Genomic DNA, 18,755 nt, shown 5'->3' with positions numbered 1-18,755 from the left:
TGCCAACTATGACAACAATAAAAGCTTTAAAAAAACCCAGCCTAAAAAAGAAACTGAAAGAGCTCATTTATAGTTAGAGTTGGGTGACTTGAATTACTTAATCTCTTTTCCTTCCTTGAGTATTAAGCCTTTACTGGAAAGCAGAGCTCTATACCAAAAAGAAAAAAAAATCAGTTCCTCAGAATAGAAGATCAGGCTTTAGGACACCCACAGGGGAAGTTTTGCTGGTTAGACACCCATGCTCCTCTATCCTAGCATGTTATCAAGAGGTCACTTAGTAAGACAGGGAGTCTTTAAAACGTAATATATTAGCTAACATTTCTTGGATGATTACATCGGTAGGGCACTATGGTAAGCATTTTACCTCAAAATTGTCCTTTATTGACATAGTCCTGTAAAACCAGCATGATCATTGTTCCACCCATTACCTCCAGATGAAGGTAATGAGGTCCAAAAACTTGCCAAAAGTTACACAACAGGCAAATAGCCAAGTTCTGGCAAGATCAAGCTATGGGGTTCCAGAACAATTCTTCCATTTGCCTTCCCTGGAGAACCAGGAATCGCCTGTGTCCACCCCATCTCAGCATCCTGTCTAAATGCTCCACACATACGTCAGTAATAATGCTATGCTGACACAGCCTTGTTTCTGTTGGAGGACTCACTTCGAAAATGCACAAGTGGGGAAATAATCATAACACGCCATGGAGTACTTCACACCTCGTCATGAGTAACTAATGAGGAGGCAGGCTTAATCTGTGGTGATGATAATGAAACCACAGGACACCAAAAGTCTTGAGATGGTATAAGGAAGGGGGCAGTCTGAGAAGAGAAAAAAAAAGAACACGTAGAAAAGGTAACTTTGTTGAAGGCAGGATAGTCATGGGCACTAATAAGTTTTTCAAGCAGGTTCCAGTCAAGTAAACTAGAGTACACTGTTTCTCAGAGTGGGTGCCCTGGGCCAGTTGTTTGGAAATGCCTGTGTAGATTCCTGATCCACTTCACTCCCAGGTTCTTCTGTAATGAAGTGTAAGAAGCATTATTCTAAATGGCATAGCAACCTTCAAATAGAATCTCTGGTTGGGTGTCTACCACCTGAAATTCCAGCATGAGGCGCAAATCCCACCAGGAGTTCAAGGACAGCCTGGACAGTATAGTGAGTTCTAAGCCAGCCTGGAAAATGTAATGAAACTCATCTTCCCACCCCAAGAACAGAGAGAATTACTAGCTACCATTCTTCCCAGGTTTAGTATCCAGCTCTCAATTTTCAGTGTTCCCAGGTTCAGGGTTCCTAAGATAACTAAGACAGAAACAAGAGGCAAACAATACCATCTAAATGAGCCCAATAAGGGAGATAGCACAAAAAAAAACAGTGTTCCCGGATTGGGTTCCCAGGGACTCAAGTGTCACAGATACTTAAGTAAAAGGTGGGCTCCCAAAGCCACCTAGTCGGCTACTACACACAACCCGCCATTTCCACAGATATATTTAAAGATCTTTGCTCTCCTTTCTGGAGTTACTGCTTGGCTTAATGATCTACTTGTGTGAACTGGGTCTATCTGAGCTCTGTTTGCAAAAGAGGGTGGAGGCACTGCCTCTGTACCCTCACTAAGATGTATAAACTAAGCTGTGATCTATTATAAAAGTGGGGGTTGTGGAAAAGCTTTGGGGAGGATTCAACAGCTCTGCAACCTGGTCATTGGTGGAAACCTTCTTTGTAAGCAGCATGCATTGGCGAGAGGCCTTGGTGATAGTTTGGGGCCCTGTTGTTTAGTCTCCTTAAGAAAGAACACCTAGGTAAACAAGTCCAGGCGGCTGCGATCCGGGTCGGGGGGGGGGGGGGGGACGGCGCCCATCAGGAGCGCCCCCCACTCCCAGGCCAGGCCGCCCCCCACTCCCAGGCCAGGCTACCCCGCGGACCGGGTCCTCCACGCGCCCAGGCGAGGCACTGGGCTCCCTCTGCTTCCCGTGGGCCGCTCCCCGCGTGGGGCCACTGCCCTTGGCCCCCGCCATGGTGCGGATTTCGAAGCCCAAGACGTTTCAGGCCTACTTGGATGATTGTCACCGGAGGTATAGCTGTGCCCACTGCCGAGCTCACCTGGCCAACCACGACGACCTCATCTCCAAGTCCTTCCAGGGCAGTCAGGGGCGTGCCTACCTCTTCAATTCTGTGGTGAATGTGGGCTGCAGGCCAGCAGAGGAGCGGGTGATGCTGACAGGTCTTCATGCTGTCGCTGACATCCACTGCGAGAACTGCAAGACCACCTTGGGCTGGAAATATGAGCAAGCCTTTGAGAGCAGCCAGAAATACAAAGAGGGGAAGTACCTCATTGAACTCAACCACATGATCAAAGACAACTGGGCTGGAGAGATGGCTCAGAGGTTAAGAGCACTGCCTGCTCTTCCTAAAGGTCCTGAGTTCAATTCCCAGCAACCACATGGTGGCTCGCAACCATCTATAATGGGGTCTGGTGCCGTCTTCTGGCCTGCAGGCATATACACAGACAGAATATTGTATACATAATAAATAAATATTTAAAAAAAAAAAAAGACAACGGCTCCTGACTGACGCATGTGGCTTCACCTTGGCCTGGCCGCCATGGGGAGCCACTGGTTTCGCTCCTCCTCAAAGGAGCTCAGTAACCTTGGCGCCCCCACAGGGGAAGGATCCAGCTCCTGTACATATATTTTATTGCATGCACTGTGAACTTGGGTGGAGACCAGGAGGGGAATTGCACCCCCAGCACCTCCCTGCGATCTGGCTGGCTTGGATCTCATTTTTTAACCCCTTCTTGTCCTGCCTGTCCCATAGATATGGCCTGTGTGCTGCTCTCATGGCCCTGGTGCACTATCTTTCTGTGAACTTCTCCCACTGGATCCCTCTTATCCGCAGCGTGTCTGTTCTCATTCTGTAGCGTTTGTAAATAATAAAACAATGGAATGGAAAAAAAAAGAAAGAAAGAACACCTAGCAAAGGCAAGAAGCAGGGCAAGACCAGTTTCAAACCTGGTTTTAGTAATCACAGGCTTCAGAGAGCACGGAAGAATCTTAGGAATTCTCCTGAGTGCTGTCTGCGCACTTCCCTGAGAGTCTGCCCATCCTGGCATCCTTGGCAGGGCAGGCTCTCGGGAAGCACAAGCACAGGTCTGTCTTCAAGAATCGTGTCCACATGACCCTTTCTGCCACATTCAGTTTGCTCTGGCTGTGAGGCCTCAGTGAGACAGAATGGCTAAGGGCTTCTAAGCCAACAACGTGGACAGCTGCTATAGAAATCTCTGGCACTTTAAGCACAGATAATACCGGAAATGACAAAGATAATTGGTCAATAATTTGTAGAAAACCAATACTAAAAATGTGTAAGTTCCCTGAACTCAGTGCTACCAGTGTAAATCGGTGACACTGTCTGTCCTACAGACCTCTCTGTGATAGAAAAGGGCTTGAATTTCGCAATCCTTTTATGAAGCTAGAGCGCCAAGGGAAAGGCAGTAATTTCATAATAACTAATTAGTGTGCTTGAACTGCAGCTTTCAGTAGAAGTTTCCCAGAGAAGACAGATACCTGCCTGGATGGTTTTCCAGAGGAAGGCAAGTGTGAGCAAGCTGGGAAACTCCTTCTCACTTTGTTCCTGTGGAGTTAGTAGCTACAGAGCCACCGGCACTGTTTAGGTGCTCGTTATCAGTTTTTCAGGATTTTTAGTGCCTCAATAAGAAAAAAAAACAAACATCTTAATAGAACTCAGCATATGTGCTGTTAAGGGTAATGCAAATTTGATAATGCTGTACAGAGTTTTCCAAATTCCCCCTTATTTATAATGAGAGACTTGTCATTCACACATATATAGATGAATTATGATTTGTAGATTCTTAGTTAATAAACTGTGAAACAAACACAGCGCTCCTTGAAATATGAGTCATTTTTGAACTTCTCATCCAGGTTTTATCATCTCCTGGTCCTGCCTCTAATAAACCACTGTGTTTCTGTAGGATAAGTAAAAACTCAAGATTACTGAAGGGCTAGAGAGGTTGCTCAGTGGGTAGGAGTGTGTGCTGTTCTTCCCAGGGACTCCTAGACTATGCAGACTTGAGAACAGGGAAGGACTGTGTCCAAAACCAAGGCTGGAACTTTAAAGAATCTTTGACAACAGGCAAAATTCTTACCTCTAGAGTTTTGACGTGCTTTGGTCTCTGACCCTCATCTCTGTGTGGTCCCACATGGCTTGGGGAATTTTCTTGAACAGCTTCTGGTTGTTTTGCTTCCCTTTCTCTTATTTGTTGCTGCAACAAGATGCCTTTGTTCATCTTCCCTCTTCTCTGTAAACATGTAAACAATGGAGGAACGCATGAACTAAAAGAGTCTGTTGGTAGTATCTCTGCATACCTTGCCATCCTTAATTATCCTGGGTAATATGATTCATGCTTCCTTAAAATAACTCTTGATTTGGCTTAGTTTTCTCAGTCTCGTGGTGAGTTGGTTGTTCACTTACTATTGTTTCTTCCTTGGGCTACTGATGCCTACCAGCTGTTGTATGGTCAGTGTCTTCATTTTGTCAGTTAATATAGGCTAGACCAAATTTTTGAGCATGGTCTGATGGTATTGAAATCCACCTCCCAGGTTTGGCCTGTGATGATAACATTTAAATGTTGTTAGATAGTTGAATTATTAAAGTAAGATTAGAAAGACAGGAACCTAAAGGAGATGCTTATGTTTTAAGAAAATGGTTGGTTTAAAAAAAAAGTTACCTCTTGCTTTAACTCTTCTTTCTTTTGGAAAGAAATAGAGCCTTGAAAAATAATTAGAGATACGGAGCTCAAGATATATAGGGAAAATCAACAGATAAGGAAAGGAAATTCCTGTGCAATGACACTTGTCCCAAAGCTGATTATAATAGTGAGAATTTGGAGTCAATTTAAATGTCCAACATAGCAATAAATAATGTTTTTGAGGCTTTAATTTATATAAAACAACTGTCTCATTGTGTCTCGTGAGAATGGCCCTCCACAGACTCATGTGTTTGAATACTTGGCCTCTAGTCAGTGAAACTGTTTGGAGAAGATGTGAAGGTATGCCTTAGTGGAGAAGGTGAGTCCAGATCTGACCAACTAATCTCTCTCATTCTCTCTCTCTTTCTCTGCCTGCAACTTGCTTGTCAGATGTGAGCTCTGAACTACTACTTCTGCCACCTTTGTCCCTGCCATAACAATCATGAACTAACTCTCTGAAACTGTGAGCAAGTCCCTTAATTAAATGCCTTCTTTGATAAGCTGCCTTGATCGTGGTGTCTCTTCACTGCAATAGAACAGTAACTAAGACAGTCATTAAAATCCCTAAGCAAAGCATGTCTGTTTTCCAGTTTTGCTATAAAGAACATAAATCACAGAAAGGATTAATAATCCATTTGGGATTATGTAATTCCAAGTGATGGAGCTAGGACCTCAGCTATTTTATGTGAGTCAACAGTTTATGTTCAAAACAGCTTTTCAACAGTAGTGTGGTTGTATGGATACTGCATTGTATGAGCATGATGAATATTAAGCAATCATAAGTGTGTTTTGAGTAATTTTTAATGAGGAAGTGCTCATTATATAACACTGGATGCACAAGACACACTGTGGCATTGCTAGAGCATGTGATCTCCAATAGGTATCGATGTGGAACAAGTATTTCAAATGACTGTCTCTAGGTTGTGACAGAGTTTGAAATCCTGTGTGCCCTCTATAATCTTCTGTACTTCCCAAGCCTGTCATAATTAGAGTGTGTTGATGGAGTGATCAAGAAAGATATCTGGGAAACATAACCATAGACTAAAGCTTTGAAGAGCCAGTGCTCAGTGTTTTAGCCCAATAATACACACTGCAGTGGGATCTAGAACGCAGTGAGGCCGGGCAGTGCTGACACCCTGTGACTTATCCTCAGAGACGCAAGGTCATCTTTGACGGGGGGGCAGACTTCTGGCAGGTTCACCACCATGAACTACTGCAAAAGTGAGACTATTAGTTTATGAGCCTAGTGACCAGTACATAATACATGTAACAAGTAGGTGAAACATTGACAAGTTAGTTACCATTCCTAAGTCTTCACTCAGTAAACAGCATGCTTAGTTATGATGAAGTTAAAGGCATGATTGTGAGACTCAGCAGAGAGCACAGGAGGTCTACTGTGTCATCTGAAACACACTAGAAGGTACCAGATGGTTGCCTCACAGTGATAACAAACATAGATTGCCCAGACATGGTTTGCCTGGAGGTCACCATACAGTGAAGAGCTATGGAGATCATTTGGTACCAGCTCAAAGAAACAAATAGAATTCATTATTTCTAAAACCAGTCCTTTGGAGTAGTAGATTTGGTTAATTTAGCCTGTTATTTGTTGGGCTTAAGAGTATATTTATGCTCTGTTTTTTGCCCAAGAATGAGGAACTATTCTTATTGTAAAGATTGTAAAGACTCTAGCTACCTCCAGAGACATTATTTTCTTTTTTTTTTTTAAGATTTCTTTGTTTATTATGTATACAGTGTTTTGCCTGCATGTATGCCTGCAGGCCAGAAGAGGACACTAGAACACATTACAGATGACTGTGAGCTACCATGTGATTGCTGGGACTTAACTCAGCCTTGGGAAGAGCAGCCAGTGCTCTTAACTGCTGCACCATCTCTCCAGCCCCCAGCCTTCAGCCCCCACTCTGTCTTCTATTAGGATCACTCTTACTTTCCATGCCAGTATGTGTAAGCTACATCAAAAATCTTTTGAAGTTAGAAATTATTTGGGTTTCTGAATGTCCTCTAATATATCCTGTGAAGATATAATAGTCACACAATGTAACACTCTACTTCAGGGCAGAATTGTCCCACTGTGAACAGAACACCACATGTAATAAAGAAATAGCAGAGATAGCATGAGGGTTTCCCAGCATGGTAGTTAATGGCCTGGTGGTTGAAGCTGACACAAGCAATGTTTTACAGCTGTGAAGGAGTCTGTGTGTATCATTCTATTTGCGGGGCCTTTCATATGTTAAAATACTTAAATGTACTACAAAATACTAAAAGCTGGTGAATTAAGAGGGTATAATTGGGTTGTTTTTATCTTACACATCTGTTTTCTGCAAAAATATCTTCGCCATAACTTTTGCTTTTATAACAAAAATTAAGTATGATTTATAAAGAAATTAGCCACTTGGTGGCAGTATAACATGGAGAATGTATGGCATCATTTCGGCCCTATGCTAAAAAAATTGTCATAGATTTTTTTGATTTCTTCTCTGATAGTCCTGTTTATAAGCTATTTTATTCAGATATCTAATTCTCTGTGAAATTATCCTCTCATAATCAAGCACCTCTTTTAAATGACTAATTTAATTTAAATGAGTACACCTTGTTGATTTGAAATTATAATAACAGACTCTAAAGGAAAATTGCATTTACTCATTAAGGCTAGGAATGTTTACTATAGTTATTTTGTATGATAGAAGTTAATAACTCAGTAAAGTTTTCATTGTCAAATAATCAACTTAGTTTATACAACAAAATTATATTAACTTGTATTAAACTACAACAACACAACTCATTATTTTTAAATAAAAATGCTAGTTTTCAAATAATAAAAATAAAAATACCAGCAACATATGCTGTAAACCTCTGCCTTTACTAAAGGGAAAACTATGCTGCATTTTAATGTTGTGTTTCTGTTCTTAAAATTCCAAAAGCATGTAGCTGCAAGTCCCTCCCGAATTTGGAGAATTGTCACTACTCTGCGAAGCATCCATCTAGGTTAGCTGGCCTGGCAGTTGGCCATGACTACTTAACCTTCATGACTCAGAATTTAGTAGAATTATTTTCTGAGGAGCCGAAGAAACTTCGGGAAATATTGAGAAGTTCAGAATAATTTCTGATAGCCACAATCACAGGGAACATTTTGCTCTTGATGCAGAAAGTCAGAACACAGACAGACTTTACAGTTTTCAGTTACCTACACCTTCTAAAATCCCCAGCCCTGGCTGACAGAAAACTGTGCTGAAGTTGACTGCATACAATTAGCCTTTTCATAAAAATTCTAAAGGTCTGTAAGAATCTTTTCTTTGAATATGTGTTGTCCATTTCTTAATGAGTATCCCAGGGACCACACTTTATCACATAAGTCTTTGGTGGCTTAGCAACAGGGACATCTCAAGTTGTGCAAGACACTTTTTCAAAAGGTGAATTTGAACAGCGACCCTGGAATGACTAGGTAGCTATGGTTTATGAGATGCTGAACTTAGAACGTTAACCAGAATCAGAGCCTTCTTTGGTGCTGTCTTCTGCTCTTGAGGGTTGTGTCTTTGAAGTCACCTCTGACAGCTCTTATTTATTAGGAAGCAAGAGATGGGCAACCTTGCTATGGAATGCTTTTGAATTTAGACTTAAAGTAAATTAATTGCCAAGACTTCTTACCTCACCCAGTTCTGAAGTTTTCATTAGTGGAACCCTGAAAGTCTGATGGCTAGACAGGGCTGGCCAAGATCCTCCCGAGCAGGAAAGTAGCGAAGAGGAGTCATTAGTGACATCTCAAAGCTGTGGTACAACTTCAAAGTGTCTGCTCATGAAAACTCCCCTTGGTGTAGCCAAAGCAGGATGAGCAAACTAGGGCCTGTATCAAGGCAGAGGTGATGCAGCCTGGACAGTCAAGGCAACTTGGGCTTCATAGCATCATTGCCTATTGGAAGAAACCAAGTAGGGACAAGTTATTGTGCATTTTTTATCATAGGGTGAAATTTTTCTCTTGGTAGTGTCTTGGTGTGTGTTGCTAGGAACCAAGTGAAGTCGCTAGCCACATTGGCATTTTAAAGCCTGTTGTAGTTTTAACTGTCCACGCAGAAGTTCCTCCTTCGAGACGTAGTCACTGAAAAGAAAATAAGAAAAGGTACATAGTTGAGATCTGTGCTTTATTCCACCCTCTGAACCTATGGAAATTACTAGTTCGATCATCTCCAGACAAGAGAATGTCTCGGGAATGTGGGTCACCTGAATGTCCAGTTCTAAGTTGCTGATACTCTTCCTTCCTTGGTCTAAGTTCCCCAGGTCACACCAAGATCATCCCAAGAATCTCAGAAGATTGAGATGCTCGCTGCTACAGTCATTAAAGGACATTCTATTTTTGGTAAAAAAAAAAAAATGCACATACATTTATGTGTGTGTATGTGTGTGACCATGTATTATGCAGTATGGTATGTATGTATGTATATATGTATGTATGTGTACTAAGGCCTCCTTAGAAGAAAAATTCCATACCAAAAATAATGCATCAGCATTTCTGGGAGATACTTGACTAGGTTCAAAATGTGCTTAAACTGATTGTAAGCAGTAGTTCAGCCTGCTGTGGTAGTGAGTTTGTCACATTGTTGTTTCAGAAGACTCTTCTGAGTCTCAAGTCCCAAAAATGTCTATCAACTGTCCATCATGTGCTAGGATTGTATATACATCATCTGTCAGTCTGAAGAGCAACCTGTTGAGATAAAGGCCATGGGTCTACTTTATAGGCAGGAGAACTGAAGTTCAGGAAGGTTGAAGAATGCCAAAATGTATGAAGCTATTAGAAATTCAAGCCTTACTCTTTTATTTTCATTTATTTATTTGTTAGTTTTTGTTTTGTTTTGTTTTTCAAGACAGGGTCTCACACTGTAGCCCAGTCCAAGGATGTCCTGAAATGTACAAGTCTCCTGCCTCGGCTTCCCAAGTGCTGGGATTCCAGGCATGAGACATCACACTCGGCCCTATCCTTCTAAATATACAAGTCTGTGCTCTTTCTTTTAGATGAACCAGTTACCATTTTATTTGGAAATATGCCTCGATGTGTTTTTATTGATGACCATGCATAAACGTTTCAGCATATAAAAAATTAGATAAAAGTATACAATGAGCAAATATGACTCCAAACTGAAATTTGTCATTGAAAAACTTGAGGCCCTGACTGACTATTTCACTAGTAGACTATTTGCTTCCTGGCATGGAATTCTAACAGAACTAGAATAAGAAATTTTGCAGGTGGTATTGACATTTTTACACGGTTAATTCATCCAACAAATATGTGTTAAATGACTATGTATCAGGTACTGTTCTGGGTGATGGGAAATTAACAATGAAAAAAAATGGACAAAGCTGGACCAGGTGGTATCTGCCTTAATCCTAGCAGTGGGGAGGTACAAGCAGAAAGATCAACAGTTCAACACCTCAGCTACATAGCAAGTTTAGAAGCCAGTCTGGGCTAAGTGAGATCTTGCCAAAGAGTGAAGGAGACAAGGGATAGAGGAAAGAAGGAAACAAAAGAGGAAGAAAAAGATGGAAGGAAAATGTAAACAATGCCTTTGTCTTGAGGGTCTACTTTTCATAGATAGGGGAGAAAAATAACAAAATAAAAGGGAAAATGTCTCATGTTGTGCAGAAACATGAAGTAGGCAAAAACATCCCAGTATAGATTCCTAATTGCACACATGCCCTATGAATTTTCTGTGGAAATTTTGGAGGCTTGGGACCCATGACAACTCTATTAGACACACAAGATGTTCTATAGAAAATTAAATGTGAATCTCAACAAGTTTGTAATTATTCCACAAATCCATAGAGCTAATGAATGACAGAGTTCAACTAGACTCCTGGTCTCCTGGTGCCTCCGATCTCCTTTGTAAACCATTTCTCTGAGCACCATGTGACCTTGATAACTTTCTATCTAATTCCAAGCTCTAATGCTCAACAGTGTGCAATAGTGTGTAACCCCATTAGTTGCTTAGGATATTCAAAAATAACTTTTAAGCCCTAGAAAAATACTAATTCCCTAGTGTGTGAGAATTTGAAACAGGCTAAAGTTCACGGGCTCCAACCTGGCAAGTGGGTTTAAAGATGAAGAAGGCCAGCCTGGACACTCCCAGGTCAATGGAGCAGAGACGTGGCTAGTGTGGGGCTAGAAGCCACCTAGAGCTAATTATTTAAGAAAAGTGGGAAAAGGGCAGGGATGGAAGAAGGAGGATGGAAAGGTAGCTGCTAACTCAGAATGGCCCACAAGTCCCAAGACGGTAAATTCATATCTGAAATATCATCTAGATCTGAAAACACTGAGGTTATCATCCCAGGTACTGGGGAGAAATATGATGAGTCTCTGAGCAGCATGTGTTGGATAAACTATATTGAGAAAGCTAAAGTGATCAAGTCAACTTTAAAATGTAAGAAAGGTCTTTTTAAAATAGGTGTAAGAAATAGCAATTTTTATTTGTTTCTCACAGCGTATATTGTGTTAAGCAGAATTACTGTGCTTTCTCATAGGTCAAACTTCATTTTAAAGAATGGTCAGATTAATTTTGCCTCACAGAAAAGGTTACAAAAAGATCTTAGTTGTGGCTTTGGACTGCCTTAAACATTGTCACAGCAATTGGGAATTCTCAGCTGTGTCAGACAAACCAAATGAGGTTCATCAGAACACATATTCATATAAAATATGTTCGTGTGAGTTGACCACATTTGCTGGAGATGCACTTCTAGAAACCCATTGACCTCAGATGGATGTGGTCCAATTTCCTCAGACAGAAGATGGTTTCCTGGGGTACACAGTCAGGCAATCTAGAAGGGCGGTCACTTTGTAGTCTTAGGTGAGTGTTAACTCTTGACTGTGACTCTAAGCAGGGTACCGAAAGCAACGACATGGTCATCACGTGGACACGAATGCCTAGTTAAAATTACTTTTCTTTCCTTTGTTAGATAATAGTCAAGACATTGGATTTTTGTCGGGAATGGTCTTCTTGGGCATCTTGTTGCCGATTTTCTCTCTGATTGGGATATTTAACAGATCACTTCGAATAGGGTAGGTTTTTGCAGTTTCTAGTTTTTGATTTAGGCCATATAAGTATACTATCAAAATGTAGTCAATTATTTACTAAAAATATACATTAACATCTTTATTTTGAGAAAAGAGAGATTTTAATCATTATTGTGTGTGTATGATGTATGGCTGGGAGAGCACACATGCCACAGGTGCGCGTGGAGATCAGAGAACAACTTTGTTGAGTTGGTTCCCTCCTTCCACCTTAAAGTGAGTTCAGGAACTGATCAGGTCACACAGGTAACCAGAGCTGGTATAAGGCTGTGAGTGTGACATCCAGGTTTTGTCCTGAAGACAACATTTCATAGCACTCCTCCCTGTTCTCTGGCTTGTACATTCTGTCTGTCCCTTCTTCTGTCATGCTGTCTTGACTGTCATGCATCTTGAGCCTTGCATTATAGGTGGTCCACTCAGACTAATCATCAAGCATTACTTGTTTCTCAGCACTTTGACCAGTTATGAGTCTCTGCACTGACTTCTGCTTACTGCAAAAAGAAGCCTCTCTGACCCAGCATGAAAATACTACTAATCTATGGGTATAAACAAATACATAGAAGGCAATTTGACTACATGTCCATTTAGCAAGAGAACAGTAGTAGATTGCTTCTTTATTTAGGCCTATTCCCTCTTCAGATATGAACTTTTAGCCGAGTTTATAGTATCACAATTTAATTACCTCCTGTGGAAAGGGATTCAAACCCAATCAGAAAGTTGTTGGTTACTCCTGCCACATTCATGGCACTATAGCACAAGTAAACACATCTACCCTGGCATTTTAGTATTGTAGAACATGGAATTACCACTGGGTAAAACCACTGATGACTTTTCTCCCTCAGTGGACTACATAGCCCCTTCCAACATTATGAACACTGACCAATAGGAAGAAGTTCCAGGTCAGTTCCAGCATAATTTCCCTATATTCTGCAACCAAAATGTATGGTGTCTTCATGTCTTACCATCTAGTTATGGTGGGCAGTTAAAAGCAGTGGTAATGTTTGTGTTATGTTGAGGAAAGACCCATCTTCTTTTAAACAACTTATCCCAGTATAGTATTAGAAAGGTTTATGCCTAGTTGTTCAAAATGAGATATGAGTAAGGAAAGGTCTCTAGCATTAAAGGCCTCTGATATTTCTAAATGTTACCAAATGCATTTGGCATTTCGTATATGTTAATAGACTAAAGCTGTTTAATGTTGCAGTTTTCTAACGTGTGTAATAATGCACAGATTTGGAGACACATGAACATTCTTTGGTTTCTGACTTAAACTATATATGTATAGTCAATCAGAAACTGGAAGCCAGTGTTGTCTTTGTCATCACTTGCTTCAGGAGGTAATCAATCATCTAAATATATAATCAAAATGAAGAAGAAAGAGTTTAAGCAAGCTAGTCTATAAATTACTATATTATACTTATTATCTGTACAACCTTTCCCCACAGAACTTAATATTTCAAATTTTAAATTATATCCCTAGTGCATCTCCAAAGTGGACAAATTAGAATGTAATTTTGCTTGGGGATGTTTTAAAATGTAACTAAATACAAAGACTCTTGAAATATCTTAGTGTTCAAATAATGCCTGCAAAAATTTTTATATTAGCATTATCATCTAAATATATCCCAGATATTTTTGCAATTTTAACTAATAACCATTTTATTACTATAATTAGTAAAACCCAAAGGCTTTTAGTTAGCAATAATCCATAAGAAAATAGAACGATCCCTGGATAATTTAATTGCTTAAATCCTAATTTTAAGAAAACAAAAGAGAGGCTGGGAAAATGGCTCTTTCATTAAAGTGCTTGCTTTGCAAGCAGCAGGACTTGAGTTTGAGCCCTAGAATCCAAGTTAACAAAGGCCACAGGTATCGTGTTGCTTACTCATAATCCTAGTGCTGGAAAAGCAGAAACAGGCATATCTGTGAGTCTCACTGGCCAGCCTACCTGGCCTACTTACCAAACTCCAGGACAGTAATAAACCCTGCCTTCCAAATAAGGTTGATAGCACTTAAGGAATGACACCCAAGGCTGTCCCTAGGCCTTCACATGTACACATATCCACAAATTCACATGTATGTATGAAAATACACACACATACAAAGTAGAAAGAAGAAATAATTCCAATATAAGTATTTAACATATATGTAGATACTGTTGGCTACCAAAACTATACATTATTGATAAAAGCCTGTTATTAAAATCAGAACTAAAACAGAAACAAAAATCACCTTTTAAACGCGGACAGATTATGTCTATTAGTGACTAAGATCAAGTTATCAATAATGCATCAGTGTCGCATTAAGGAAAGTAAAAGCTCTTCACTTGGAGTCATTTAACCAAGAACGAAGTGCAGATTTGAATCCTCTGCTCATGTTCTCTGTACCGTCAGTCCTCACCTCTCTGTTGTATGATACTAAACATGTACCTGCCTGAAGACTGTCTTGTAAATATGTCTGTCTGTGTGTCTATCCCTGTCTGTCTCTCTGTGAGTGCTGTGTGTGTCACTCTGTGTTTATTGCACAACGCAGAAATCATCACATGGGGAAGGAATGGGATACTTGACAGAAATCTTTAACAGAGTTTTACAAGGGATTAAGTCTCTGGCTCCAACTGATCCCAACTGACCCAGATAACATCAATGATAAACATTATTTTTTTTTAATCAACCAATATCCATACATGACTGCTTTCAACTTTTATGGTAGACTTTAGAAAGTGGCTTTAAACTTCTGTATTTTCTGCTTTCAGCCAATTTTACACATGGTTTACCTGGGTCAGGGGCATGGAAGAGTAGATTATTTAAGATTACAGCTATGCGTTAATTTAGGTTGTAAATGTTGATTACATGGAAAACCCAATTCAAGTAGATGGACTGTTACATTATTTCTTAAAGGCAGGTTAAACAAATGGAATACACAAAAGGCCAGCAGTCTCAAGTCTTAAGTGACCTTAAGGTGTATTATTAACTCTGACTATGAGGAACAGCTAAAATTTCAGTCTTTTAGAATGCAAAATATTTTCAGAATATTGTATTGTCACATAAATATAACAAAACTAAGAGTAGGCAAATTTAAAATATGTATGAAAAATCACTGTATACTGTACCAGTGTCCTCTGTGAAATGGCACAGTAACATCAGCTCACTATCATGGTCTAATTTTAAATATAGAAAGTACGTGCATTAATTTTAAAAACTGAATCTTACCACAGAGAAACCCTGTCTCGAAAAACCAAAAAAAAAAACTGAATCTTAAAAGATTGTATAGATATATGCAAAGAAATAATTTTTCACTTGTGTTAGTCAAGGTCAAAGGATCTTGCAAAGTTCACTTGGTCATTTTTGTTGTTACTTAATAAATGTGTTTAGGGAACCTGTTAAATAACATGTCTTACTTGTTTTTCAGTCTCTTGATGTGTAAAAAAATGCCTCATATCAGTGTGGTCTTGTCTATATCCCTGGTACAACCTGTTTGCCCAAATAAGTTCACATAATCAATGTAGAAAGTGTTTTTATACATGAAGACAGCACCAGGAGGAACATTTGATAATACCTCAAGCTGGTTTATACCTGAACACTTAAGTAAGAGATAGAAGATTTGCTTGGTGGGGGTAAGCTGAATTCCATTCTAGCTCTGTGCATCACCTATGATTGCCTGCTCTGATTCTAAATAAATGTTCTGAGAGAGTGTGATGGTGCATAATCCCAGCACTTGGGAAACAGAGGCAGGAGGATCTCTGAATTCAAGGCCAGCCTGGTCTGCAGAGTAAGTTCCAGAATAACCAGGATGACACAGAGAAACTCTGTCTCAAAAAACGAAGGGAGGAAGGAAGGAAGGAAGGAAGGAAGGAAGGAAGGAAGAAGGTGCTGCTTCTAATGTATTATTTTGTCTTCTAGAATTAAAAGAAAAGTCTTACTAGTGATCCCAAAGTGGCTTCATGAAGATATTCCTAATATGGAAAATAGTAATGTTGCAAAATTGCTACAGGTAATCAAGCAGCACTAAAGAGAACCTGATAGGTTCCAAGTGTGGTAGGTATGTCAGTAATACTAGTGTTGGGAAGACTGGGGCAGGAGGATCACAAATTTAAGACCAACTACATAAAGAAACCTTTTCAAAATAAATAAGCAAGGCTGGAAAGGTTGCTCAGTGGTTAAGAGTATTTATTGTTCTTGGAAATGGCCCAGGTTCAATTTTCAGCACCCACATGGCGGCTCACAGCTATCTGTAACTCCAGTTTCAGAGGATTCAATGCTCTTTTCTGACCTCTTCAGTCATCATATATCACACATACATATAAACTTAAAAATAAATAGTAAACAACAAAATACCTGCAATTGAAATATCAGTTGAAGTGTGGTCTGGTTGTTAGAGTAGAAACATAGCCAGTGTGTGTGTGGAGACAAAGTTGTAGCATTTCAAGCCCTCCTTAGATGAAAGAACAGTTAGGGGAGTAGAGGGCAGGAGGAAAGGAAACTGCTATTCAGGAAGAAAGATTGGTAAGTGTCTTTGGGGCAAAGGAGGAAGGAAAGAAACACCCTGTGGAGCATGCAATGAAGGCTCCAATAGGATTATTTACAAGATGTCCAAGTCTTGTTCCTTTCCATTGTTTCAACTTTATGGACCTTGCAAAGATTATCGTTGGGTGACTGTGGAAGATGGTGTCACCAGGGGTAGACTAGGATTTATGTCAACCAGGAAAGAAGGAGTATGCACCAGGATGACCCTGGGAATGAGGGAATTGGGGAGGGAAGCTTTGCCAGCTACAGAGAAAAGGGTCAGAAGTATGTTTCCAGAACTCTGCTCATCCATCACCATTTTCAATACCCAGTTAGTGGGTCAGAAACATGTGATACTACCACAGCAATGGCCATAGAAAATGAACCCAAATGTGATGGAGGCAGAGAGGAAATATGGGAAGATGAGGACTTTCTTGAAAGAATGTTCTAGGCAGAAGAATCATGTGAGCTCAAGAACAGAGGGCCCAGCAACATCTTGGACAGTTCAGGCCTATTTGTAAAAACAGACACACATACTTGGTTCTGCTTAACATTGGATGAACCCACTGTCTTAATTTGCTTTCTCTTGCTGGAATAAACCACTATGACCAAAAGCAATTTGGGAAGGAAAGGGTTTACTTCATCCTACAGCTTTAAGTCTATTATCCAAGGAAGGCAGGGCAGGAACTTGGGGCAGGTACTGATGCAGAGGTCACAGAGAAGTGGTGCTTACTGGCTTGCTTTCCCATGGCATGTTCAGTCTGCTTTTCTATAGCACCCAGGATCAGGGGTAGCACTGCTCACAATGATCCAGTCCCTTCTACATCAATCATCAATCAGGAAAATGTACTACAGATTTGCCCATAGGCCAATCTGGAGGCCACATTTTCTCAATCCTCTTCCAAAAAGATTCTAGCTTGTGACAAGTTAACAGAAAACTAGTCAGCACGACCACTAATCAACTTAACCCAGACATACATCATATGGACAAAGGGTTCCCAGGATAAAATAAAAATAAATATATAGAATTTTTAATACTTTTTTTGTTTGGTTTTGGTTTTGATTTTTTAAGACACCGTTTCTCTTGCTGTCCTAGAATTCCCTCTGTCAACCAGGCTGGCCTCAAACTCACAGAGGTCAGTCTGCCTCTGCCTCCCAAGTGCTGGGATTAAAATCATGTGCCACAACTGTCTGGCTAAAAACTTTTGAAAAAGGTTATAGCCAAGAAATATGCTTAAGACATGGATTATTTTTAATCCTATCTTTGGAAGGCCTGAATAAAGGTTTAGAAGACACCAAAGAAAGAGAAGGCACAAATCATCCAGGACATAAACACTAAGATGGAAGGGAAGGGAAGGGAAGGGAAGGGAAGGGAAGGGAAGGGAAGGGAAGGGAAGGGAAGGGAAAGGGAGAAGGCAACTTTCATCCCTAACTCAATCACTCAGTTGATTCCTTTGAATAGTTTTTGTTTTGGGGGTTGTTTTGTTTGTAAAATGACATAATGTCTTTGTTTTTTTCTAGGAACAAAGTGTACATGAGGATAATACTGCCAGTAAGCAGGACCTGTATGTGGATCCTGTGGTTACAGAGGTAAGTGAAACCACTCCCCTGGAACACAAGCCCACAGGTTACAAGGAAGAAAAGCTTGTGGGCCTCCTGGAGACCAGAGACTGTCCGCTAACAATGCTGTCTACCAGCTCTTCTGTTGTGTATATTCCCGATCTCAACACTGGCTATAAACCCCAGATTTCAAATGTTCCCCCTGAGGAAAACCATTTTATTACCAGAGATGAGGAGTCTACAACTCTTGAGGCCACAGGTGACTGCTTTGCCAGATTGAAAATATACCCCAACTTTTCATTTTCTTCTTCAAGTACAACTTTACTAAGCAAAACATTAATTCTTGATGAATTGAACCTCGTTTTAAATCAAGATGCGTTCAGTCCTCTTGAAATACAAAACTCAAGACAGGAGGAAACCACCATGATTTTGGAAAGTGTCTCACCCAGTGAAACCATCCCAGAGCAGACCCTGCTTTCTGATGAATTTGTCTCCTGCTTGGCAATCGGGAGTGAGGACTTGCCATCTGTTAATTCTTACTTTCCACAGAACATTTTGGAAAGCCAATTCAGTGGGATTTCACTCTTCAAAAGTAGACTATCCCGTCAAAGTCAGTGAGAGAAGCTGCCTTTCCACTGAAGGCCAAATCTTCCCTCAAAAGAAGTATACTTACACTCGCAAGATGCCTCGTTGGCAAAACAAAACAAAAACATTGAGGGTAGATTTGTTTGCTTGCTTTCATTTTCATTTTTTAATATTCCCACTTGAGACAGGATCTCACATAGCCAAGCTTGACTCCAACGCAATACAAGGCCAAGGATGACTGAACTCCTATGTTTCCTGCCTCTTCTCAAGTGCTAGGAT

At 40.3% G+C, this 18,755-nt stretch overlaps 2 protein-coding genes across 2 annotated transcripts in view; both read left to right on the top strand.

Moving 5' to 3' along the window:
• The window catches only part of Il23r (interleukin 23 receptor), a 69,293-nt gene extending 50,784 nt beyond the window's left edge, over positions 1-18,509 (top strand). Inside the window, exons 8-11 of the mRNA XM_041630778.1 lie at positions 9,040-9,126; positions 11,715-11,817; positions 15,729-15,819; positions 17,853-18,509. Of these exons, the coding sequence (XP_041486712.1) occupies positions 9,040-9,126; positions 11,715-11,817; positions 15,729-15,819; positions 17,853-18,509 (938 nt within the window). The remainder of the gene's footprint in view (positions 1-9,039; positions 9,127-11,714; positions 11,818-15,728; positions 15,820-17,852) is intronic.
• Positions 1,889-5,982, top strand: LOC121432376 (protein yippee-like 3). Its single transcript, XM_041630309.1, has 2 exons — positions 1,889-2,359; positions 5,911-5,982. The coding sequence occupies exons 1-2, from the start codon at positions 2,009-2,011 to the stop codon at positions 5,980-5,982; spliced, it is 423 nt and encodes a 140-aa protein (XP_041486243.1). The 5' UTR covers positions 1,889-2,008.
• Positions 18,510-18,755: the final 246 nt, after the last annotated feature.

This window comes from Microtus oregoni, unplaced genomic scaffold (assembly GCF_018167655.1).
Source record: "Microtus oregoni isolate MIOR12 unplaced genomic scaffold, Mior012 000002F_ref0000024, whole genome shotgun sequence".
In the NCBI taxonomy this organism is placed as follows: Eukaryota; Metazoa; Chordata; class Mammalia; order Rodentia; family Cricetidae; genus Microtus; species Microtus oregoni.
Note: the sequence above shows the minus strand (reverse complement) of the source record. Positions and strands in the feature narration are given on the sequence as shown.

Bases quoted from the DNA above. Each gene is read 5' to 3' on its own strand.
- LOC121432376 (XM_041630309.1), top strand. From the start codon at position 2,009: ATGGTGCGGATTTCGAAGCCCAAGACGTTTCAGGCCTACTTGGATGAT. The intron at 2,360-5,910 runs GCTGGAGAGATG...ACTTATCCTCAG, and splicing joins ACATGATCAAAGACAACTGG to AGACGCAAGGTCATCTTTGA.